This window comes from Mesoplodon mirus (genome assembly GCF_964341445.2).
Source record: "Mesoplodon mirus genome assembly, chromosome: 13".
Lineage (NCBI taxonomy): Eukaryota > Metazoa > Chordata > Mammalia > Artiodactyla > Ziphiidae > Mesoplodon > Mesoplodon mirus.
The window spans coordinates 25,520,089-25,542,767 of NC_138989.1; the positions used below are offsets into that span (position 1 = coordinate 25,520,089).

At 44.2% G+C, this 22,679-nt stretch overlaps 1 protein-coding gene across 3 annotated transcripts in view; it reads left to right on the plus strand.

Annotated features, from left to right (window-relative positions):
- SPECC1L (sperm antigen with calponin homology and coiled-coil domains 1 like) overlaps nt 1-22,679 on the plus strand; it is a 128,843-nt gene that overhangs the window by 14,620 nt on the left and 91,544 nt on the right. For all 3 annotated transcript variants that reach the window (XM_082641584.1, XM_082641586.1, XM_082641585.1), the window contains one exon: nt 20,281-20,470. In XM_082641584.1, coding sequence (XP_082497710.1) covers nt 20,318-20,470 — 153 coding nt within the window. In that variant the 5' untranslated portion in view covers nt 20,281-20,317. The remainder of the gene's footprint in view (nt 1-20,280; nt 20,471-22,679) is intronic.

A 22,679-nucleotide genomic window follows, 5' to 3' on the forward strand; every position in this document is an offset into this window, starting at 1 on the left:
CTGATAAGTGAGTACAAGTTCTACCCCCAGTTGCAGGATGTGGTGTGACAGGCTGTGAACTGGGTAACAGGTGTCTCGAGAGCGCTTCCAGGATTTCCTTCTGACACGCTTGTCCTTTCAGCAGTGGCTTGGGCTCTTCACATCCTAGCTCCGATTTTGTCTGTCCGTTGGGCGTTTGGTTCCTTTCTCTGTGTAGTTCTTAAATGCTGCCTTTGGCACTGGCCCTGCCTCGCCTCCTCTATGCGCCTTGCGGTCCTGGTGAGGCAGAGAAGCTTCCACGTGGCTGCCCTGAGGGCGTGTTGATGGTGCTGGAGGGACAGTCTGGGGGCAGGGCTTCATGTGACCCAGGTCCTCTGAGCTGGGCTTCGAGGAACTTGAGCTGCTTGTCCTCCAAGATTGCTTTGAAGGAGGAGGGGGTTTTCAACCAGTGGACACTGGACTTGGGGGAATAACGCGCCTGTGGGAGGGAGCTGCGCGAAGCGGGCAGAGGGCCCAGCACAGGGGTCTAGTTTCATGAAAGAAACGTGCTGCTCTAGACCCCGGCTGCTGGAGGGAGCCCTGGAGAGTGGCTTTGGAGTTCTGGATCGGGCCATTTTGTGGAGGACTGACTGTCGAGCTCTGCGGTTCGGGCTTAATATTCTTGCTGTTCTCTGTGTAGCTTCTGCCCATCGTTCTCATCCCGGTTCACCTTGTGTCTCATCCCCGTGTTCTGCTCCCTCCTCTCCTGGCGCTGCCCTTTCCTCCCTGTTGGCTGGTCTGTGTGCAGGACCTAGGGTTGCCAGGTAAGATACAGGACGCCCACCTACATTTTAACTTAGGGTAAAGAGCGAATATTTTTTAGTCTAAGTATGTCTCAAATGTTGCTGGGATGAAATACAATGAGGTGGGTGCTGTGGTCACAGTGCCTGGAGCAGAGTCTTGGCGTGACGTGGGAGAAGACCGTAAGGGGCTCTTGGGGCGGGATGGCCGAGTGGAAGTGTAGGTGTTGGAAAGAGCGTGGCTGCGGCAGACAAGGGGCGGGGAGAGGGTGGGAGTGGGGCGTTTGGCCTGAGGCAGGTAGGCAGGCGCCTGGAGAGGTGGTTTGGGGGGGGCGGGATTCAGGTCGCCAGGCTGTGATTCTTCCCTGACACAGAAGGAGCTGGAGCAGGGCTGGCAGGGGTGGTGGGCACGGAGACGAGGGGATGCTGTCAGCCAAGACCTGCGTTTGGGGGCCGGGACGAGTCTCTCCCGTGGCTCAGTGTCTCACTGTGCAGGCCGCACCTGAGATTGAGGAAGACAGCCTAGGGAGCTACCCTGCTGTGGTGCCGTAGTGGGGCAACTGGAGTCAGACCTGTTGAGACCCCTACCCTTGCGTTGGCCATCTGTGGGAGGCTCAGGTGATCCTTTTCACGGTTGCCCTGAGGTCATCCTTACCTCTCAAGGTGAAGGAGGGTTGAATGAAATGCTGTGTGTGTGGTATCCCCAGCACAGTGCTTGGCATGCAGGGGGGCCCTCAGGGTTTAGTTCCCTGCTTTCCCTCTTGCCAGTGAGGTTTCAGATGGACTGGAGAACAGTGGATTTTCACCATCCATTTGGGATTGTCGGTCTGCCAGTCAGCTAGCTAAGACACCACAGAAGGAGGTGCAGGTCAGCAGGGAGTCCGTGTGACTCTCCTTACATTTCATTCTGGGAGATCAGAGAGAGCCTTCTTTGAGCTGTCTGTCCTTTCCCAGAAAATGTGGATGGAAATCAAGGGTGTAATAGGCCCCATGTCATACACGTTCCCTGCTCTTTCAGTCAATTCTGTTGAGTTGGCTTTCTCAGCTCAACACAGTGTGCAGATGAGCCTGTATTTATAGTCTGCTGCAGAAAAACGAACATCTCCCTTCCTTCCTCGGTTTAAACCAGTCTTCATGCCAGAGTTTTTCAGCCTTGACACTTATTGATTTTTGGGGCCCTATACTTCTTTGTTGCGAGGAGTATCCTGTGCATTGTAGGATGTCTAGCAGCAACCCTGGCCTCTCACCCAGTTGTGACAACCAAAAATGTCTACTGACAGTGCCAAATGTCCCCTAGAGGGCAGAATTACCCACTGTTGAGACCACTACCTTATACTCAGTAGATATAAGAAAAAAGTACTCCTTAGTATTTTTTATTGCTTTTCATGTTACCTAATCAGTGAAGTGCTTATTGAAAAAAGATTTCAATTTTTATTAAACTGAATTCAAATTCTAATCTATTTTAACTTGTTTAGTTTGGAAAGACTTTCTTTGTGCCATTGGCAAAACAGTTCTCAAATCTAAAATTTTTAGCTTATTATTAAAGGGTTTATTACATTGTTACATTTGAATGATTAGTAAAATAACAAAAGAAAATGTTTCATTTTGTATTTCAGATCACAGTTTGTTATAAATGTACAAATATATTGAATTGATATTTTTAATTAAAAATATGGCTGACAGTTAATTTTATGAATACAATATTGTGCAATTTTGTAACTGCCTGCCAGAAATCTGAGCATAAAGCCATGGTTTGAAGGGGTCATGAATAAACATTTTCTTTTTGTAAATATGGCTGAAGAGGGAGAGGAGACTCAAATTTTCTTGCATTCTGGGAGTTGGAACTTTGGGAACCAATTTGTTTTGGACTAAATCTGGAAAAACCATTTGTGTACTATAGCCAGAAATTCTTTTAGGCTGTCCTTTTCCAGCCTTGTCACTTGTCTGGAATGTTAAGTATCAGCAGTAGTTTAACGGCCTTTTAGCGCCTTGTATTAAAAAGATCTCCAGAAATGGATCTAAAGAGGTCCTAGTATAAGATTAGGGTTTTTTCGTTGTTGTTATTTTTTTCAAAGCAGTAAGAAGGAGAAGACTTATGGTTCTAAGTTTGAAAAATGCAGGGAGCTTCTAGTTGTTTCTAAATATTTCCTTGTGTTAAATCTTGCAGAGTAATAGAGAGAAACCATAAATTACTATGAGTGGGTTTTTCTGTGGCCAAAACAAAGGGAAATAGAATTGCGCTTTTGGATTTTTGTTGCTGATAATTAACTCTTTTTTTCTAGTATCCTGTCTATCAGTAGTTGTGGTTTAGTGAAAAGAGTTCAGACTTCGGGCAAACTCCTTACTTCTGTAGCCTCAGTTTCTTCCTCCTTTCCAGGCACGTAGGGTGGTTTCGAATCAAATATGCTGGTGCTGGGCAGCACCGCCCTCCCCCAGGCAGCTTGCTCTGGCATTTACACAATAGCAACATCAGCAAAGTGTCTCACCCTCCTCATCACCCTCTGACTCTGTGCCCTTCACAAAGCCAAATTTTTGAAATGTTCTTCCTTCATCTCCTACTCAACTTTTTATCCCATTCCAGTGAGGTCTGACTTTGCCCCGTCCTTCCACTTGGGGCTGTGTCAGCCCTGCTTGCCATCTCCTCCTTCTGGCCGACTTCAGTGTCCACTTGGGCACTTTCTCCTGTAGATTTGCCCCCAGGCTCCCTTCACCCAGCGTTGCCAGGCAGAGAGGAGGTAGCTGTGAGGGGAAGGGGTGGAAGTTGGAGAGGAACTGCTTTTTCCTTTTCCTTCTTCTGTGGCCGCAAGGGCGTTTGGAGGGGAGTGCACACCTGGGGCTGGAGGTAGAAGTGGAGGAGAGGTCCCTCTGAAGGCCGCCTTTCCTCAGTGCCGGAGTTTGCATCATTGGCTTCTGGGAGCAGGTAGAACCACCATATTAAATGTGCACATTAGTTGATAATCACACCCTAATTTTAGGCATGAAGTAAACTGTCTTAAAAATGAGAAGACAGGGCTTCCCTGGTGGCGCAGTGGTTGAGAGTCCGCCTGCCGATGCAGGGGACATGGGTTCGTGCCCCGGTCCGGGAAGATCCCACATGCCGCAGAGCGGCTGGGCCCGTGAGCCATGGCCACTGAGCCTGGTGTCCAGAGCCTGTGCTCCGCAATGGGAGAGGCCACAACAGTGAGCAGGCCCGCGTACAGCAAAAAAAAAAAAAAGAGAAGACATCATGTTATAATAAAAAATAAACATTTAAAAGATAATAGAACAAAGTGCTGATTAGCAGTGGGGAGAGGGATGGGGGAGGGGCAGATAGGGGTAGCGGGGTAAGAGGTACAAACTGTTAGGTATAAAATAAGCTGCAAGGATATATTGTACGACATGGGAAGTATAGCCAATTTTTTTTTTTTTTTTTTTTTTCTGAGCGGTACGCGGGCCTCTCACTGCTGCGGCCTCTCCCGTTGCGGAGCACAGGCTCCGGACGCGCAGGCTCAGTGGCTGTGGCTCACAGGCCCAGCCGCTCCATGGCATGTGGGATCTTCCCAGACCGGGGCACGAACCCGTGTCCCCTGCATCGGCAGGCGGACTCTCAACCACTGCGCCACCAGGGAAGCCCTAGCCAATATTTTATAAGTATAAATGGAGTATAACCTTTAAAAATTGTGAATCACTATTGTACGTCTGTAACTTAAATAATGTTGTACAGCAACTATACTTCATTTAAAAATGGACATAAAAAATAAGCTTTTAAAAATTGCCGGTAAGCTCCTTAGTCAGTAAGCATGGAAGTATTTTGAGCAGTAATGGACTTTTGTATTTAGATTCAGGCTAAGCACAGAATCACATGCCCGAAGGCATCTCCCTGGCCCCTCTCCTTCATGTCTCTGTCTCTTGCACCTTGAATACACGCCCACTTGCACATGTGCAGTGTTTTGACCTGGCAAAGCTCAGGCTTTTGTCTCAGTAAGCCTTGCCTTTTTCAGTGGAGTCCACTCCAAGTCTGTCTTTAAAATGTACACCTTTAAACGCACTTTCTGGTTGTGTGTTGCAATTCACAATAAGAAAGTTTAAAAACAATGTATATGTTGAGGAATTCAGTATAAGAAGTCTATTGCATTATGATTTATTTAATTAAAACATTTCTCATTGAATTTCTTTTCAACGTTTGGTTTTGTAGAACTCATGATTTTATCAATTGGTTATTGGTTTTGATCCATTTAGTAGCAACTTTTACTTACAGACTCTTATTTATTTATTTGTTTGTTTTAATTTATTTATTTTATTTATTTATTTTTGGCTGTGTTGGGTGTTTGTTGCTGTGCACAGGCTTTCTCTAGTTGCAGCGAGCGGGGGCTACTCTTCGTTGAGATGTGCAGCCTTCTCATTGTGGTGGCTTCTCTTGTTGTGGAGCATGGGCTCTAGGTGCACAGGCTTCAGTAGTTGTGGCACGCGGTTCAGTAGTTGTGGCGCATGGGCTTAGTTGCTCTGAAGCATGTGGGATCTTCCCGGACCAGGGCTCAAACCCATGTCCCCTGCATTGGCAGGTGAATTCTTAACCACTGCGCCACCAGGGAAGCCCCACACTCCAATTTAGTTTGCTAAATTTCAATTTTCCCTTGACGGTGTGAATCCTTCTCAGTGTTTTAGTCTCTTCTTAATTTAAAATTTTAATATGATCCCTACATTTGAATATGGAGTTTGTGAAATAAGAGATAATTGTATTTAGGTTGCTTGGGTTGAAACCTTTTTTTGAATTTTAGTGGGATACTATCAATATATAGCATAAAAACATAAAAACATCATAGCTAATAAGCAATTTCCTTTTTTAAAAAAGTTTTGATTCCTGGTTCTTGAGGTATAAATTGTGAAACAGAATATTTGAATTTTTGAGTGATCCTAATCTATCCTCTTCTCCTATAAACAAGGCTCACAGAGTTAGCATGACTCGCTCAGGGTCACGCAGGCATGCCAGGCCTGAGACCACAATCCAGGTCTCCTGATTAGCGTTCCAGGGAACTCCCTACCATATATTTTCAGTGTTTCCTGATATGTAATTTTCAGTGGGAAAGAACCAGAAGCAAGTGTTGTTTGTTGACATCTATGTGCCACAGTGTATAATTTAATGAAGTAGTGAGTAAAAATAATCTTTAGTCATTCCTTATGAAGGGTTTGTCTGACAGAGTGTCTTTTGAGTTGCTGCTTTTATTTTAATAAGGCATTAGTCATACTTGGGGCATGCAGTGTGTTGTTATAGATTACGATAGCTCACATTTATGCCATCATTACTGTGGGCCACCCTGCTAAGCACTTTAGGTTCATTATTTCATTTAATCCTCCCAAAATCCTTATAAGGAAGGTAGTATTATTACCAGCCCATTTTACATATGAGGAAACTGAGATTTCAGAGAGGTTAAGTAACTTGCCGAGGGATACAGATTTGAACAGACCGTGGTGGGTGGGGCAGTCTCCAGATACTGTAAATAAGCACAGTGGATTTAAAAGTTATCAATTAAATAACAATTCCTTTTTTTTTTTTCCTGGCTGCTCCACCCAGCATGTGGGATCTCAGTTCCCTGATGATCAGGGATCAACCCGTGCCCCCTACAGTGGAAGCCCAGAGGCTTAACCACTGGACCGCCAGGGAAGTCCCCACAATTCCATTTAAATAGTTTCATTTATTTATTTATTTATTTAGTTAGTTAGTTAGTTAAATTCATTCATTCATTTATTTTGCGGTACGCGGGCCTCTCACTGCTGTGGCCTCTCCCTTTGCGGAGCACAGGCTCCGGACGCGCAGGCTCAGTGGCCATGGCTTACGGGCCCAGCCGCTCCGTGGCATGTGGGATCTTCCCGGACCGGGGCACGAACCCGTGTCCCCTGCATCGGCAGGCAGACTCTCAACCACTGCGCCCCAGGGAAGCCCCAAGTAGTTTTAAATAGCAATACATTTAGTGTAACAGAGGGGACAAATGATTGTACTTGGAGGTGAATAGGAGGTGCATAGAGGAGTTCAAAGGAAGAAGTGGTGACCCATCAGGATCCTTGTGTGTCTACAGGTGGGAGGATTAGGGACCACCCCTGTAGTTAACACCAAGGGCTCCTGTCCTGCACTGTGCCAGGGCTGAAGGTGCTTCTTGGTGAGGGATGGCCTCAGAGCTCCTTTGTGGTTTCCAGGACAATCTCTGTTCTCCTCCGCTCAGGGAGGAGCCTTCTTGTTGCAATATAATGACAGTTAGGATAAATTCTTAAGGTCCTTTTGGCATTATTTCTGAAACTTGATTCGTGTGTTTTTCATGGGTGGATGGTTGGGGAGGGTGGAGTTTCTGAATCACTGAAAGAAATTGCCATTCCTGATCTTGGATTGTTGCACCATTTTTCTGACCTTTGAGCCCTGGTGAAAAAACTTCTGGAATGAGTGTGTTGGGATTTTTGTTCTCTTTCTTGGTCTACACATGTTATTTTGTACAATAACTATAAATTAGGTTTTATCAACTCCTCTTTATAGGAGAGGAAACATTTGCGAACATACGAAGTGATGAAGTGATTTGCCTGCAGTCACAGTTTGTGTGGCAAAGCTGGAGTGTGAACCCAGCTCTCCAAACTTGAAGTTCAGTGCTGTGCTGCTGTTCTGAGGCCTGGGGTCGGGTGGGGGTCTGGTGACACATCGCAGAGCCTGTTCACGCTCTGTTCTCTACCTGTAACATCACCATCAGCTGCGTGAGGTGTATTAGAAGGATTTTGGAGTCAGGAGGTACCTTCGAGATTCCTTAGAATTCAGCCTTTTATTGTAGGTGAGGATCCTGGTTGGACAAGTGACTTAAGATTGAAGACAGTGGAGAGTAAGACGCGGAGATCACCTTCCTCCCCACGGATACACCAGAAATACAGCTACACGTGGAACAACTCCTACAGAACACCTACTGAACGCTGACAGAAGACCCCAGACCTCCCAAAAGGCAAGAAACTCCCCACATACCTGGGTAGGACAAAGCGGAGAGATTCCCGCACAGAGGATCGGTGCCGAGCGGCACTCACCAGCCCGAAAGGCTTGTCTGCTCGCCCGCCGGGGCGTGCAGCGCTGGAAGCTGAGGCTCGGGCTTCGGTCAGAGCGCAGGGAGAGGACTGGGGCTGGCGGCGAGAACTCAGCCTGAAGGGGGCTAATGTGCCACAGCTAGCCGGGAGGGAGTCCGGGAAAACTCTGGAGCTGCCGAAGAGGCAAGAGACTTTTTCTTCCCTCTTGGTTTCCTGGTGCGCTAGGAGAGGGGATTAAGAGCGCTGCTTAAAGGGGCTCCACGGACGGGCGCGAGTCGCGATTGAAAGCGCGGAGCCCAGTGACAGGCGTGGGACGCTGGGCCTGCTGCTGCCGCCGCCAAGAAGCCTGTGTGCGAGCACAGGTCACTGTCCACACCGCCCTTCCGGGAGCCTGTGCAGCCCGCCACTGCCGGGGTCCCGGGATCCAGGGGCGGCTTCCCTGGGAGAACGCACGGTGCGCCTCGGGCTGGTGCAACGTCACGCCGACCTCTGCCGCTGCAGGCTCGCCCCGCACTCCGTGCCCCTCCCTCCCGCCCGGCCTGAGTGAGCCAGAGTCCCCGAAGAGGCTGCTCCTTTAACCCTGTCCTGTCTGAGCGAAGAACAGACGCCCTCCGGCGACCTTCACGCAGAGGCGAGGCCAAATCCAAAGCTGAGACCCAGGAGCTGTGAGAACAAAGAAGAGAAAGGGAAACCTCTCCCAGCAGCCTCAGAAGCAGCGGATTAAAGCTCCACAATCAACTTGATGTACCCTGCATCTGTGGAATACATGAATAGACAACACATCATCCCAAATTGAGGAGCCCGGAGTCAGTGCTGTGCCTCTGAGGTGGGAGAGCCAACTTCAGGACACTGGTCCACAAGAGACCTCCCAGCTCCACATAATATCAAACGGCGAAAATCTTCCAGAGATCTCCATCTCAACACCAGCACCCAGCTTCACTCAACGACCAGCAAGCTACAGTGCTGGACACCCTATGCCAAACAACTAGCAAGACAGGAACACAACGCCACCCATTAGCAGAGAGGTGGCCTAAAATCATAAAAAGTCCACAGACACCCCAAAACACACCACCAGACGTGGACCTGCCCACCAGAAAGACAAGATCCAGCCTCATCCACCAGAACACAGGCACTAGTCCCCTCCACCAGGAAGCCTACACAACCCACTAAACCAACCTTAGCCACTGGGGACAGACACCAAAAACAACAGGAACTACGAACCTGCAGCCTGCAAAAAGGAGACCCCAAACACAGTAACATAAGCAAAATGAGAAGACAGAAAAACACACAGCAGGAGAAGGAGCAAGATAAAAACCCACCAGACCTAACAAATGAAGAGGTAATAGGCAGTCTACCTGAAAAAGAATTCAGAATAATGATGGTAAAGATGATCCAAGATTCTATTTCCCAGATCCAAAATCTTGGAAATAGAATAGACAAAATGCAAGAAACAGTTAACAAGGACCTAGAAGAACTAAAGATGAATCAAGCATCGATTAAAAACACAATACATGAAATAAAAAATACTCTAGATGGGATCAATAGCAGAATAACTGAGGCAGAAGAACGGATAAGTGAGGTGGAAGATAAAATAGTGGAAATAACTGCTGCAGAGCAAAATAAAGAAAAAAGAATGAAAAGAACAGAGGACAGTCTCAGAGACCTCTGGGACAACATTAAACGCACCAACATTCGAATTATAGGGGTTCCAGAAGAAGAAGAGAAAAAGAAAGGGACTGAGAAAATATTTGAAGAGATTATAGTTGAAAACTTCCCTAATATGGGAAAGGAAATAGTTAATCAAGTCCAGGAGGCACAGAGAGTCCCATACAGAATAAATCCAAGGAGAAATACGCCAAGACACATATTAATCAAACTGTCAAAAATTAAACACAAAGAAATCATATTAAAAGCAGCAAGGCAAAAACAACAAATAACACACAAGGGAATCCCCATCAGGATAACAGCTGATCTCTCAGCAGAAACTCTACAAGCCAGAAGGGAGTGGCAGGACATACTTAAAGTGATGAAGGAGAAAAACCTGCAACCAAGATTACTCTACCCAGCAAGGATCTCATTCAGATTTGATGGAGAAATTAAAACGTTTACAGACAAGCAAAAGCTGAGAGAGTTCAGCACCACCAAACCAGCTTTACAACAAATGCTAAAGGAACTTCTCTAGGCAAGAAACACAACAGAAGTAAAAGACCTACAATAATGAACCCAAAACAATTAAGAAAATGGGAATAGGAACATACATATCGATAATTACCTTAAATGTAAATGGACTAAATGCTCCCACCAAAAGACACAGAGTGGCTGAATGGATACAAAAACAAGACCCATCTATATGCTGTCTACAAGAGACCCACTTCAGACCTAGAGACACATACAGACTGAAAGTAAGGGGATGGAAAAAGATATTCCATGCAAATGGAAACCAAAAGAAAGCTGGAGTAGCAATTCTCATATCAGACAAAATAGACTTTAAAATAAGGACTACTAGAAGAGACAAAGAAGGACACTACATAATGATCAAGGGATCGATCCAAGAAGAAGATATAACAATTGTAAATATTTATGCACCAAACATAGGAGCACCTCAATACATAAGGCAAATACTAACAGCCATAAAAGGAGAAATCGACAGTAACACAATCATAGTAGGGGACTTTAACACCCCACTTTCACCAATGGACAGATCATCCAAAATGAAAATAAATAAGGAAACACAAGCTTTAAATGATACATTAAACAAGATGGACTTAATTGATATTTATAGGACATTCCATCCAAAAACAACAGAATACACATTTTTCTCAAGTGCTCATGGAACATTCTCCAGGATAGATCATATCTTGGGTCACAAATCAAGCCTTGGTAAATTTAAGAAAATTGAAATTGTATCAAGTATCTTTTCCGACCACAATGCTATGAGACTAGATATCAATTACAGGAAAAGAGCTGTAAAAAATACAAACACATGGAGGCTAAACAATACACTACTTAATAACGAAGTGATCACTGAAGAAATCAAAGAGGAAATTAAAAAATACCTAGAAACAAATGACAATGGAGACACAACGACCCAAAACCTATGGGATGCAGCAAAAGCAGTTCTAAGAGGGAAGTTTATAGCAATACAATCCCACCTTAAGAAACAGGAAACATCTCGAATAAACAACCTAACCTTGCACCTAAAGCAATTAGAGAAAGAAGAACAAAAACATCCCAAAGTTAGCAGAAGGAAAGAAATCATAAAAATCAGATCAGAAATAAATGAAAAAGAAATGAAGGAAACGATAGCAAAGATCAATAAAACTAAAAGCTGGTTCTTTGAGAAGATAAACAAAATTGATAAACCATTAGCCAGACTCATCAAGAAAAAAAGGGAGAAGACTCAAATCAATAGAATTAGAAATGAAAAAGGAGAAGTAACAACTGACACTACAGAAATACAAAAGATCATGAGAGATTACTATAAGCAACTCTATGCCAATAAAATGGACAACCTGGAAGAAATGGACAAATTCTTAGAAATGCACAACCTGCCAAGACTGAATCAGGAAGAAATAGAAAATATGAACAGACCAATCACAAGCACTGAAATTGAAACTGTGATAAAAAGTCTTCCAACAAACAAAAGCCCAGGACCAGATGGCTTCACAGGCGAATTCTATCAAGCATTTAGAGAAGAGCTAACACCTATCCTTCTGAAACTCTTCCAAAATATAGCAGAGGGAGGAACACTCCCAAACTCATTCTACGAGGCCACCATCACCTTGATACCAAAACCAGGCAAGGATGTCACAAAGAAAGAAAACTACAGGCCAATATCACTGATGAACATAGATGCAAAAATCCTCAACAAAATCCTAGCAAACAGAATCCAACAGCACATTAAAAGGATCATACACCATGATCAAGTGGGGTTTATTCCAGGAATGCAAGGATTCTTCAATATACGCAAATCAATCAACGTGATACACCATATTAACAAATTGAAGGAGAAAAACCATATGATCATCTCAATAGATGCAGAGAAAGCTTTCGACAAAATTCAACACCCATTTATGATAAAAACCCTGCAGAAAGTAGGCATAGAGGGAACTTTCCTCAACATAATAAAGGCCATATATGACAAACCCACAGCCAGCATCGTCCTCAATGGTGAAAAACTGAAACCATTTCCACTAAGATCAGGAACTAGACAAGGTTGCCCACTTTCACCACTCTTATTCAACCTAGTTTTGGAAGTTTTAGCCACAGCAATCAGAGAAGAAAAGGAAATAAAAGGAATCCAAATTGGAAAAGAAGAAGTAAAGCTGTCACTGTTTGCAGATGACATGATACTATACATAGAGAATCCTAAAGATGCTACCAGAAAACTACTAGAGTTAATCAATGAATTTGGTAAAGTTGCAGGATACAAAATTAATGCACAGAAATCTCTGGCATTCCTATATACTGATGATGAAAAATCTGAAAGTGAAATCAAGGAAACACTCCCATTTACCATTGCAACAAAAAGAATAAAATATCTAGGAATAAACCTACCTAAGGAGACAAAAGACCTGTATGCAGAAAATTATAAGACACTGATGAAAGAAATTAAAGATGATACAAATAGATGGAGAGATGTACCATGTTCTTGGATTGGAAGAATCAACATTGTGAAAATGACTCTACTACCCAAAGCAATCTACAGGTTCAATGCAATCCCTATCAAACTACCACTGGCATTTTTCACAGAACTAGAACAAAAAATTTCACAATTTGTATGGAAACACAAAAGACCCCGAATAGCCAAAGCAATCTTGAGAACGAAAAATGGAGCTGGAGGAATCAGGCTCCCTGACTTCAGACTATACTACAAAGCTACAGTAATCAAGACAGTATGGTACTGGCACAAAAACAGAAAGATAGATCAATGGAACAGGATAGAAAGCCCAGAGTTAAACCCACGGACATATGGTCACCTTATCTTTGATAAAGGAGGCAGGAATGTACAGTGGAGAAAGGACAGTCTCTTCAATAAGTGGTGCTGGGAAAACTGGATAGGGACATGTAAAAGTATGAGATTAGATCACTCCCTAACACCATACACAAAAATAAGCTCAAAATGGATTAAAGACCTAAATGTAAGGCCAGACACTATCAAACTCTTAGAGGAAAACATAGGCAGAACACTCTATGACATAAATCACAGCAAGATCCTTTTTGACCCACCTCCTAGAGAAATGGAAATAAAGACAAAAATAAACACATGGGACCTAATGAAACTTAAAAGCTTTTGCACAGCAAAGGAAACCATAAACAAGACCAAAAGACAACCCTCAGAATGGGAGAAAATATTTGCAAATGAAGCAACTGACAAAGGATTAATCTCCAAAATTTATAAGCAGCTCATGCAGCTCAATAACAAAAAAACAAAGAACCCAATCCAAAAATGGGCAGAAGACCTAAATAGACATTTCTCCACAGAAGATATACAGACTGCCAACAAACACATGAAAGGATGCTCAACATCTTTACTCATTAGAGAAATGCAAATCAAAACTACAATGAGATATCATCTCACACCAGTCAGAATGGCCATCATCAAAAAATCTAGAAACAATAAATGCTGGAGAGGGTGTGGAAAAAAGGGAACACTCTTGCACTGCTGGTGGGAATGTGAATTGGTACAGCCGCTATGGAGAACGGTATGGAGGTTCCTTAAAAAACTACAAATAGAACTACCATATGACCCAGCAATCCCACTACTGGGCATATACCCTGAGAAAACCATAATTCAAAAAGAGACATGTACCAAAATGTTCATAGCAGCCCTATTTACAATAGCCCGGAGATGGAAACAACCTAAGTGTCCATCATCGGATGAATGGATAAAGAAGATGTGGCACATATATACAATGGAATATTACTCAGCCATAAAAAGGAATGAAATTGAGCTATTTGTAATGAGGTGGATAGACCTAGAGTCTGTCATACAGAGTGAAGTAAGTCAGAAAGAGAAAGACAAATACTGTATGCTAACACATATATATGGAATTTAAGAAAAAAAAAATGTCATGAAGAACATAGGGGTAAGACAGGAATAAAGACACAGACCTACTAGAGAATGGACTTGAGGATATGGGGAGGGGGAAGGGTAAGCTGTGACAAAGTGAAAGAGCGGCATGGACATATATACACTACCAAACGTGAGGTAGATAGCTAGTGGGAAGCAGCCGCATAGCACAGGGAGATCAGCTCGGTACTTTGTGACCGCCTGGAGGGGTGGGATAGGGAGGGTGGGAGGGAGACGCAAAAGGGAGGGGATATGGAAACATATGTATATGTATAACTGATTAAATTTGTTATAAAGCAAAAAAATAAAATAAAATAAATTAAAAAAAAAAAAAAAAAAAAGATTGAAGACAGTGCTTTTTAGAGAAGAACTAATGGGTTTCAAATTGAAGTCAGAATTTAAAAATATCTCGAAGGCTGGATCTTAAGCTGAATTTGACCAAATGATAATTTTAACAGATACAGGTGTAAACTTTTTCAGAATATAAATTACACAGCTATGAAACGGAGAAAAGTGGAGTGTTTACTGTTCAGTTTCTTCAACATTTCTGTGTGTTTGAAAATTTTCGTAATAAAATGTTATCGGAAAAAAAGAGAAAAGCAGCTTAACAGCAGTTTGTGTGAAAGAGGCTTTGTAGTATTAGGTAACCATGAACTCAGGAGGAGCCTCTGGTAGCTCCTGGCCAAACAGGGTTTTTTCTTAGATTAAGTTGAGAAGTTCAGTGTCGAGATGGAGAAAGTAATAGTCGGCTGGACTCTGTGCTTGCAGACTAGGTCCTCCTCCTGTCTGTGCCAGTGGCACAGGTGTGCGAAGTCTGGAGTAGGGGCTGGAGAGTCTCAGACCGACATGGGGGAAGGGCAGACTTATCAAAGCACTGTGCTGGTCCTCAGATCCTGGGAGAACTGTGGGCTGAGGGTACTTTTGTTTTGAGTGTGGCGCTCAGATTCAGGTCAGAGGAAAGGAATTACAGGGAAGGAGATGCCCTTCAAGTTACAGGGAAGGAGATGCCCTTTTGGCCTCTCTCCCCGAGCCCCCATATGGTGTCCTTCAGTCCATCCTCTGCAGTACCAGGTTTCTCTTTAGGAAGGACACATCCAATCAGGGCAGCACTGCCTTCAGTCCTCAGTGCTGTGTGTCAGACCGAAGCCCTTCCCCGCTGGTCGTCACTGTCACGTTTCTCTGTTTGAGCAGGCCCAGGTCTTCAGGGGGCCCGTGCTTTCTTACACCTCTGATCTGTACCTCCCTCCCTGTTCTGCAAGGGCAGAACCAGGGACGATGTCCCCCTGCTCCCACCATACCTTGTACATGTATGTCCCTCATGTTTGCAGTAGATTCATCAAGGATGGAGACCTGTTCACTTACGCACCTCATTCTTCCCCTAGACTGCGAGCCCCTGGAAGGTAGGTATTTTTGTCTTAATCAGCTTAGGATGTCCATCTATTTATTTATCCTTCCCAGAGAATTGGCGTTTGGCTCGTCTTGGCACAAAATAAGTGTTCAGTGACTGTTAGCAAGTAATGACTTGCTTCCTAACTTAGTAGTCAGTACGCTCCATTTTTTTGTCAGTGGTGCTGCATGTGGGGTTTCCTATAAGGGGCCTCCAAGATATTTTCCATTTTTAAGAGTCTGTGGTTTGATTTTTAGATAGTATTTTACCTGCCATGTGTGGAAGGTAAGAGATGGCCCTTTGTTTACCTTACGTGACCTCCTTGTACATGTAGAGGAAACTCAAGCTTCCTGTGTGGCTGCGGCCATGTAATTAGCTTTAGGCAGGGCTCCTAGAGCTGTAAATCCTGTACTGGGACATCCTGGTAAGAGGTCCAGCTACTCAGACTGCAGCCTTCTCACTGAATGCAAGCTTATTTGTGTAAATGAGAGCAGTTGTGCCTCTGCCCTTGCCTAACAATTATTTTAAATTAAAAAGTAGCAGCCCTCTATAAATGAATGTGATTATAGCTAAGGTTTTTACTTTTACAGCTGTAACATAATACATACTGATTTAGACCTGGTAATAAGTTTTCTAAAATCTATCCAAAAGGTAGATTTTATATTAAATTACATGGTCATTAGCACCTTCAAAATGAAAAATATTGGTCAAGAGTACCAGCACTGACTGATAGGACAAGTAGGTAAGTCTAGAAGGGGCAGATTGAGCAGTATAATTTTAGTGTTGTTACATTTTGTTCATCTCTTGTGAAATCTTCATTGAGATAAAAATTGCCGGTTTCTGAGGAAGTGCTGGTGTACGGTTGCATTGGAGGCCATATGGATTGGCGGGCGGGGTGTGGGGTTTGCATTGAGTCTACTGTCACTAAAGAATGGTTGACCCAGGGAGAGTTACATAATCAGCACCCACCTGTGGGGATTCAGGGACCTGTGCTGAGTGTGGCGCAGCTGGGGCATGATGCCTGTCCGTGGGAGGGGCTCGCGGCCTTCAGCGTCTTTCCCTATTTGGGGAGCAGTGCATATATTTCTATGTTTTTATTTTAAGAAATGTTTAATATCTTAAGAAATATTATTTGAGAAATACATGTGACACACTCCTTGGATTATTGTTATTTGAGATTATTCTTAGCATATGTAGAGAGACAGCATCCATCCTGCTTTTGTGAGGAGAGCTACTTTTTATTCCTCCCCACACATTGATTTCACTGGACTAGAGGTTGTGGTGGGTGCCTATGTGACACCCTCGTGCAGGCCGGGGAGGTGTAGTAGTAACTTCCATCGCACCCCTTTTCGCAGCTTTCAGACCCTGGAAGTGCTGCATGCTGTGTTGTCCTCTCCCTCCACGCCGCATCTCCCCCAGGCCTGGGGCTCCAGGGAGGGTCTGGGCCAACGATTCCTGCTCCTTAACCTGGTGCAGGGGGCCAAGATCTCTGGTGAATTACCACCGGTTTTGGAGGATCCTTGTCCTTAATAGGGGTCATTTTAGAAAATTGTGGAAGCTTTTTTGACTGTCTCAATGGTTGGTGGAGACTGTTGATATTTAATAGGTAGGGTCCCTGGAATTCTAGACTCAATGAAGTGACAGTTCCGCAGAATGAAAACTTATCCTGAGATCTGCAAAACTTTGGAATATCTTGCTGAATAATTTATGTGGATAGAAAAAAAAAACGTGTTTATGACTGAGCCTAGAATCTTATTCCATCTTACACAAAGAAAGCATTTTTTAACATACTTTTTGGTATATATGGAATTTTCCAGGGTTGTAGTTACTGTAGACACTGAGGGGAAATTGTTTTGTTCTCAGCTATGAGGTATATTAGGGTTCTCCAGAGAGATGGAACAATAGGATGGAACCAAACTTATTATAAGGAGTTGGCTCACATGCATATGGGAGCTGAGGAGTCCCAAGGTCTGCAGTCGGTAGGCTGGGGCCCCCGGAGAGCCGCTAGTGTAAGTCCCAGTCTGAGAGTTGGAGTCCAAAGCCAGGACAAGACTGACCCCCAACTCAAGAAGTCAGTCAGGGAGAGTTCCCTCGGACTCCAGCCTTCTTGTTCTATTCAGGTCTTCGATTAGTTGGATGAGGCCCGCCCACATTAGGGAGAACACCTGCTTCACCCAGCGTGTGAATTCAGTCATGAGTCTCAATCAGAAACACCCTCATACCCAGAATACTGTTTGACAAAATGTGTGGGCGCCCTGCGGCTCAGTCAGGTTGACATAAGATGAGCCATCACACCAAGCGTGGTTCCCCCTTTTAGAAAATCACATTCTGGAGAGCGTGCATGGAGATGGCATGTATCTGAGTTGCCAGGACCTCGTGCCCAAGTCAACACTGTTTGTAACTGTCAGATTCACAGTGATTCAGCTTAGTGCTGTGCATTTCTGACTGTTTTATTCCTAGTATAGTCTGGCTTGAACAGTTACGTGTCAAAATTCATATTTATTTTATTTTATTATTTTTTATAAATTTATTTATTTATTTATTTTTGGCTGCGTTGGGTCTTCATTGCTGCGTGCGGGCTTTCTCTAGTTGTGGCGAGTGGGGGCTACTCTTCGTTGCATTGCGTGGGCTCCTCATTGCAGTGGCTTCCCTTGTTGCGGAGCATGGGCTCTAGGCTTGTGGGCTTTGGTAGTTGTGGCACGAGGGCTCAGTAGTTGTGGCTCGCAGGCTCTAGAGTGTAGGCTCAGTAGTTGTGGCACACGGGCTTAGTTGCTCTGCGGCATGTGGGATCTTCCTGGACCAGGGCTTGAGTGTCCCCTGCATTGGCAGATGGATTCTTAACTACTGAGCCACCAGGGAAGCCCAGCAGGTGGATTCTTAACCACTGTGCCACCAGGGAAATCCTAGTAACTCTGTGTTTAACCACTTGAGGAACTGCCAGACTATCTTCCAAAGTGGCTGCACCATTTGGCATTTGTGCCAGCAGTGCTTGAGGGTTCCAGTTACTCCACATCCTCTCTAACATTTGTTACCATCTATCTTTTTGATTATAGCCACCCTAGTGGGAGGGAAGTGGTAGTTCATTAGGCTTTAACTCTGGGACAGAGACAGCAGCAGGAAAGGGACAGTCTATTACATTGTCCAGTGTGGTGTCTACCATGTGACTTTAAATTTAAAAAGATTAAATAAAATTTAAATTTTAGTTCCTCATTCACACTAGCCACATTTCAAGTGCTCAGTAGCCACAAGTAGCTAGTGGCTACTGTATTTCGGATAGCACAGATGGATACCAAACATTTTCATAGTTGCAGTAAGTTCTGTTGGATTGTGCTGGTCTAGAAAAAGTTAATTTGACAGCAGCTGGAGGAGTAGGCAGAGAATGGGAGAGGGTCTGAGTAGTGTAGGAAGGAGTGCAGGCATGGAATTTGGAGCAGAGAAGAAAGAAACTTTGGGGAGCCATTTACAAGATATGAGACTTAGAAAAAAGGTAAGTACAAAGGGAAAGTGAGACGTTGAAGGAAAGTTTCTTAGGAACTTGATTTTTCTACAAAATCAACTTAGTGATGGGTCCAATCTAATTCCTTAATTTTACAGGTAGAAAAGCACAAAGTTGCCAGTTGGCAGGGATCAGCGTAACTGTGGTGCACGTGTTGTGGGAAGCCGCTCATGTCTGTCTTGGTCATTTTCAGTGTCCTCTGGGAACCTATAAGGAGGAGCTTGGTGGAGCTAAACTAGAGGGAGTGCCAACTCTGGGCTGAGTGCTCCAATGGGACAGGGAAGTAGAAAGCAGAAGGCTTCAGGGCAAGAAGACGGGTGATTTGATTGTCACCAAGTACAGCATTTTCTGGAAGGAAGAACCAGGAAGTTGGGAGAAGGCTGGAGAGGAGACTGAGGTCTTGCTGTGTTTTGCTTGGTATCAATAACAGTGTTCTTTTTGCTCCAAGGCCTTATCACGGTGAGGGTGGAGCGGAGCCCCCTTTGCCCTGTCTCACTGTTCTGCCACCAAACCAGTTGGTACAGTTTGTGTTACGTCAGGCAAGATAAATCTGGAGTGTTCGAATACAGTCTAGGTGAAGTGTTCATTGAAGCTATTGGAATGAGCCTTTTCTTTTCCAAAAGGCTATTCTGTAAGTTTCTCTTTATTTTTATTAGTGTGTAGAAATCTTCCTAAAATAGACCAACTTCTTTTTTGTGCTCAGTGTAGTTTCTCAGCGTCATTGTACATAAACTTCCTTACGTTCACAGTAGGCTTTCATTTTTGTTAGTCGTATTATTTACTTCACCCAGACCAGGCCAATGTGTCTTTCCAAACATGATACTACTGTAGAGACTGCTTTTCTAGCTCAGCTAATAGAGGTATGTTGAAGGGTTTTTGTGGCCGTAGTTCTGTGTGTGGCCAGTGTTATTCTAGGTCCTCTAAGCTTGAAATTGAGTCTGTTCCACTTAAGCGAAAGGTTTACTGTCATGGTTTTAAGGGTGTAAAAGAGTGCCCTTACTTTCTGAACCAAATATTGAGGCTTATGTTCTTATAAGGCATTTTGATGCTTCCTCTTGATAAAAGAGATACACTGGGAAATATATTTAGATCCTGAATGTTGGAGTTTCTGGGCTGTTTTGCTGGTTTATGTGGAAATATCACAACAAATATTTGAAATTAGGACTGTGCTGGATAATTTGGAAAGTGTGATCACCTTAGAGACCTGCAAAGTGGCTCATTCTCAAGTGCCAGGATGATTATTGCTTCACTAAATGTACTGGTGTTAGCCAGTTCTGTTAGAGATGTAGGATATTCTTTTTACTGAGAGAACTAGAATGCACAAAATAATTTCAAGTTAGTAGTGTTCAAGAAGGAAGCCTTGAAAACAGGGTGCGTTCTGATTAATAAGTCTAAGAATTTTTCATCCTTTATTTTCTGTAGCGACATCTAGCTTTCAAACATTTTTATTTAGTTCATGGTAAGATCCTTCAAAAACAAATTTTTAAAGAGCTTTCTTACGGTTTTGTTCTCGGTATAATGCCGTTTCTCTCCACAGATTTGCTTGTAAATGCATCACGAAAAGGCAGCCCAGAATGAAGAAAACAAGCAGGAGTGTTGGCTCAGTGCCTAAGGTGTCTGGGATAAGCAAAGCGCAAACAGCAGACAAAACGAAACCCGAAAACAGCTCTTCAGCATCTGCAGGAGGCAAACTCGTAAAGCCTGGAACAGCAGCTTCATTGTCAAAGGTATTTACGTGGTTGTGTTTAAATATGTGACGAATTGTAGGAGGAGTGAGTCTTCATATGATGTTTGATTTATCACATAAACGTTATTTAGGATTCACCCTCTTCAAAGAGAGTTCACGGTGTGGTGGACTTAATTAGTGTTTTGTCGGTCTTTACGAACGAAACCAAGTAGCAGGCTTACTTGTGAGCAAATCGCTGTGCCGGTGTGGGAGAGCCTGCCTTCAAGGAGCTTCTGGGGGAAAGGATGGAGGCAAGTCACTGGCACGAACAACTAAAATACAAGTGAAAAAGTCACATGCCCTGGGAGAGCAGGAGGGTAGCATAAACAGTTTCAAGTAGGAAAATATTGTTTCTGCCCGAGAAGGCTTAATGACAAGAGCATGTGCGTGAGGTCTTAAAGGATGGCCAGTATGACATTCCTGAAACCCCTGAACAGGGGTTTTTATTCCCACCCACTCCCCTACACTGTTAGCATAAACTGTTACTTGTTTTTTGACAACTGATCCAGTATTAATCCCAGGCAAAATTGGGTGATATTAATTTAGTCAGAGCATAACTAGTTTTCTTGTTACACTCCTTTCTTTAGAGGCTAGTTTAGTTCTTGTTAGTAAAGGGTAGTGGTACGTTAGATCCCAGGCTTTGGGAGCAGACAGGCCCAGGCTGGGCATGTGCATCCTAGGGCTGCGGTCAGGATGGAAGTGAGGGTGTAGGAAAGAGGACGGCGCAGGGCCTGGCTCACAGCAAGGGCTTTGTAAGGGACTGGCAGTAGGGTTTTTCCTGGTTAGCTCTGGACACTTCCTGCAGCTCAGGATTGATTGACAGTAGCAGGCTTCCCATGGGTGTTCTCAGTGTCTGTGTTGAGATGACTCTGGGCCATTTTTCTGCTGGTCAAGTCTTAGATTCACTGGACAGAGATGCACATGGTCTTCTTCCAGTCTTTCTCAGTCCAGAATTCATGTATTTGTTCTTTGCTTGCTTGTTTTGAGGTTTGGTGTTTTGGGGTAGAAACTTTGACTCTATAGAGAAAACCTGGAGAGAGTTTTTGCTCGTCTGATAGGGAGGAACCAAGAAGTACCTGAAACGCGATCTGTTCAGAAGCCTTTTGTCCAGGAAAGGCTTTACAGATGTGACTTAATTATTTTAAGAAGCACCTCACAGGAACAGCTGATGAGGGACTTCCTTATATGTGTTGAAAGATCTAGCAGGAAATGCTGGTTTTTCTATTCCAGGGTTGTCGAAACTGAATGCAGACGTACTCTGTGGGCTTGGAGATGCCACCAGATTTTCTCCTTGCTACATCCCTGATGAGCAGCTGGGTGTCATCCTGCGGCCTGGAGGGTGATACCAGGAGTAGACCTTTGCCCTACTTCCGTTAGTCTGAATCAGCACGCTGAGCAATTTCCTTGGTGGCAGTGCTGCCTCTCTCTCGTGTAAGAAAGCTGGTATTTTCTGCCCCAGCTGTTCACTCAGTTGCTTGCCTGTTTTCAGAGTGGAGCGCCTGTGTGCCTGGGTGACCCATGACTTATGGGGCCGGAGGAGCAGGCTGAAGCGTTGGCACGGGGTGTGCACTACTGCCTGCCTTGTTGCCTCCTCCCCACTGGCAGGCAGTGTCTCTGAGGTTCACTCCGGAGCGTGCCCTGAGCAGCGTGTCTGGTCTTCCAAAGCATGTATCCTGAGTCGATGGCAGCCTAGTCTTGAGCAGTGAGTACTTCTTCATTGTAAGGCAGAACCGTATCCCTGCTCTGTGCCAGCTGTCCATGGCTTTGGCTTTGCTGAGTTGGCTGATTTAAGTAATTCTGTGTGTGTGTGTGTGTGTGTGGAGTGGGGAGGGTCATAGAAAAGGTGAAACTATTTGGGAACACTTTACCTCAACTGGAGCAAGTGCTTTACTTAAAAATAGAAATTAGAGTAAGAAGGAAAGAAGAAAATAGTGAAAATGATAGAAAAATTGGAAAAAGCGAAAGGACCTAGGGAACCCACAAACTTGTTATTTTATTTTTCTAAGTTTCCATATTTCACTGTGCTTCTCTAGCGTATGGTCACTTCCCACAACTTGAGTTCTGTAACTGATGGAGCCTTGGTGATTACCAGAAGCATGAAGCATTTGGCTTTTAATCATTGAGACACCGTGTCCACACATCCACTCTCGTGGACATCCACACGGTGTCTGTCACTGCGCAGGATTCACATAACACCAACGCTTTTCTTA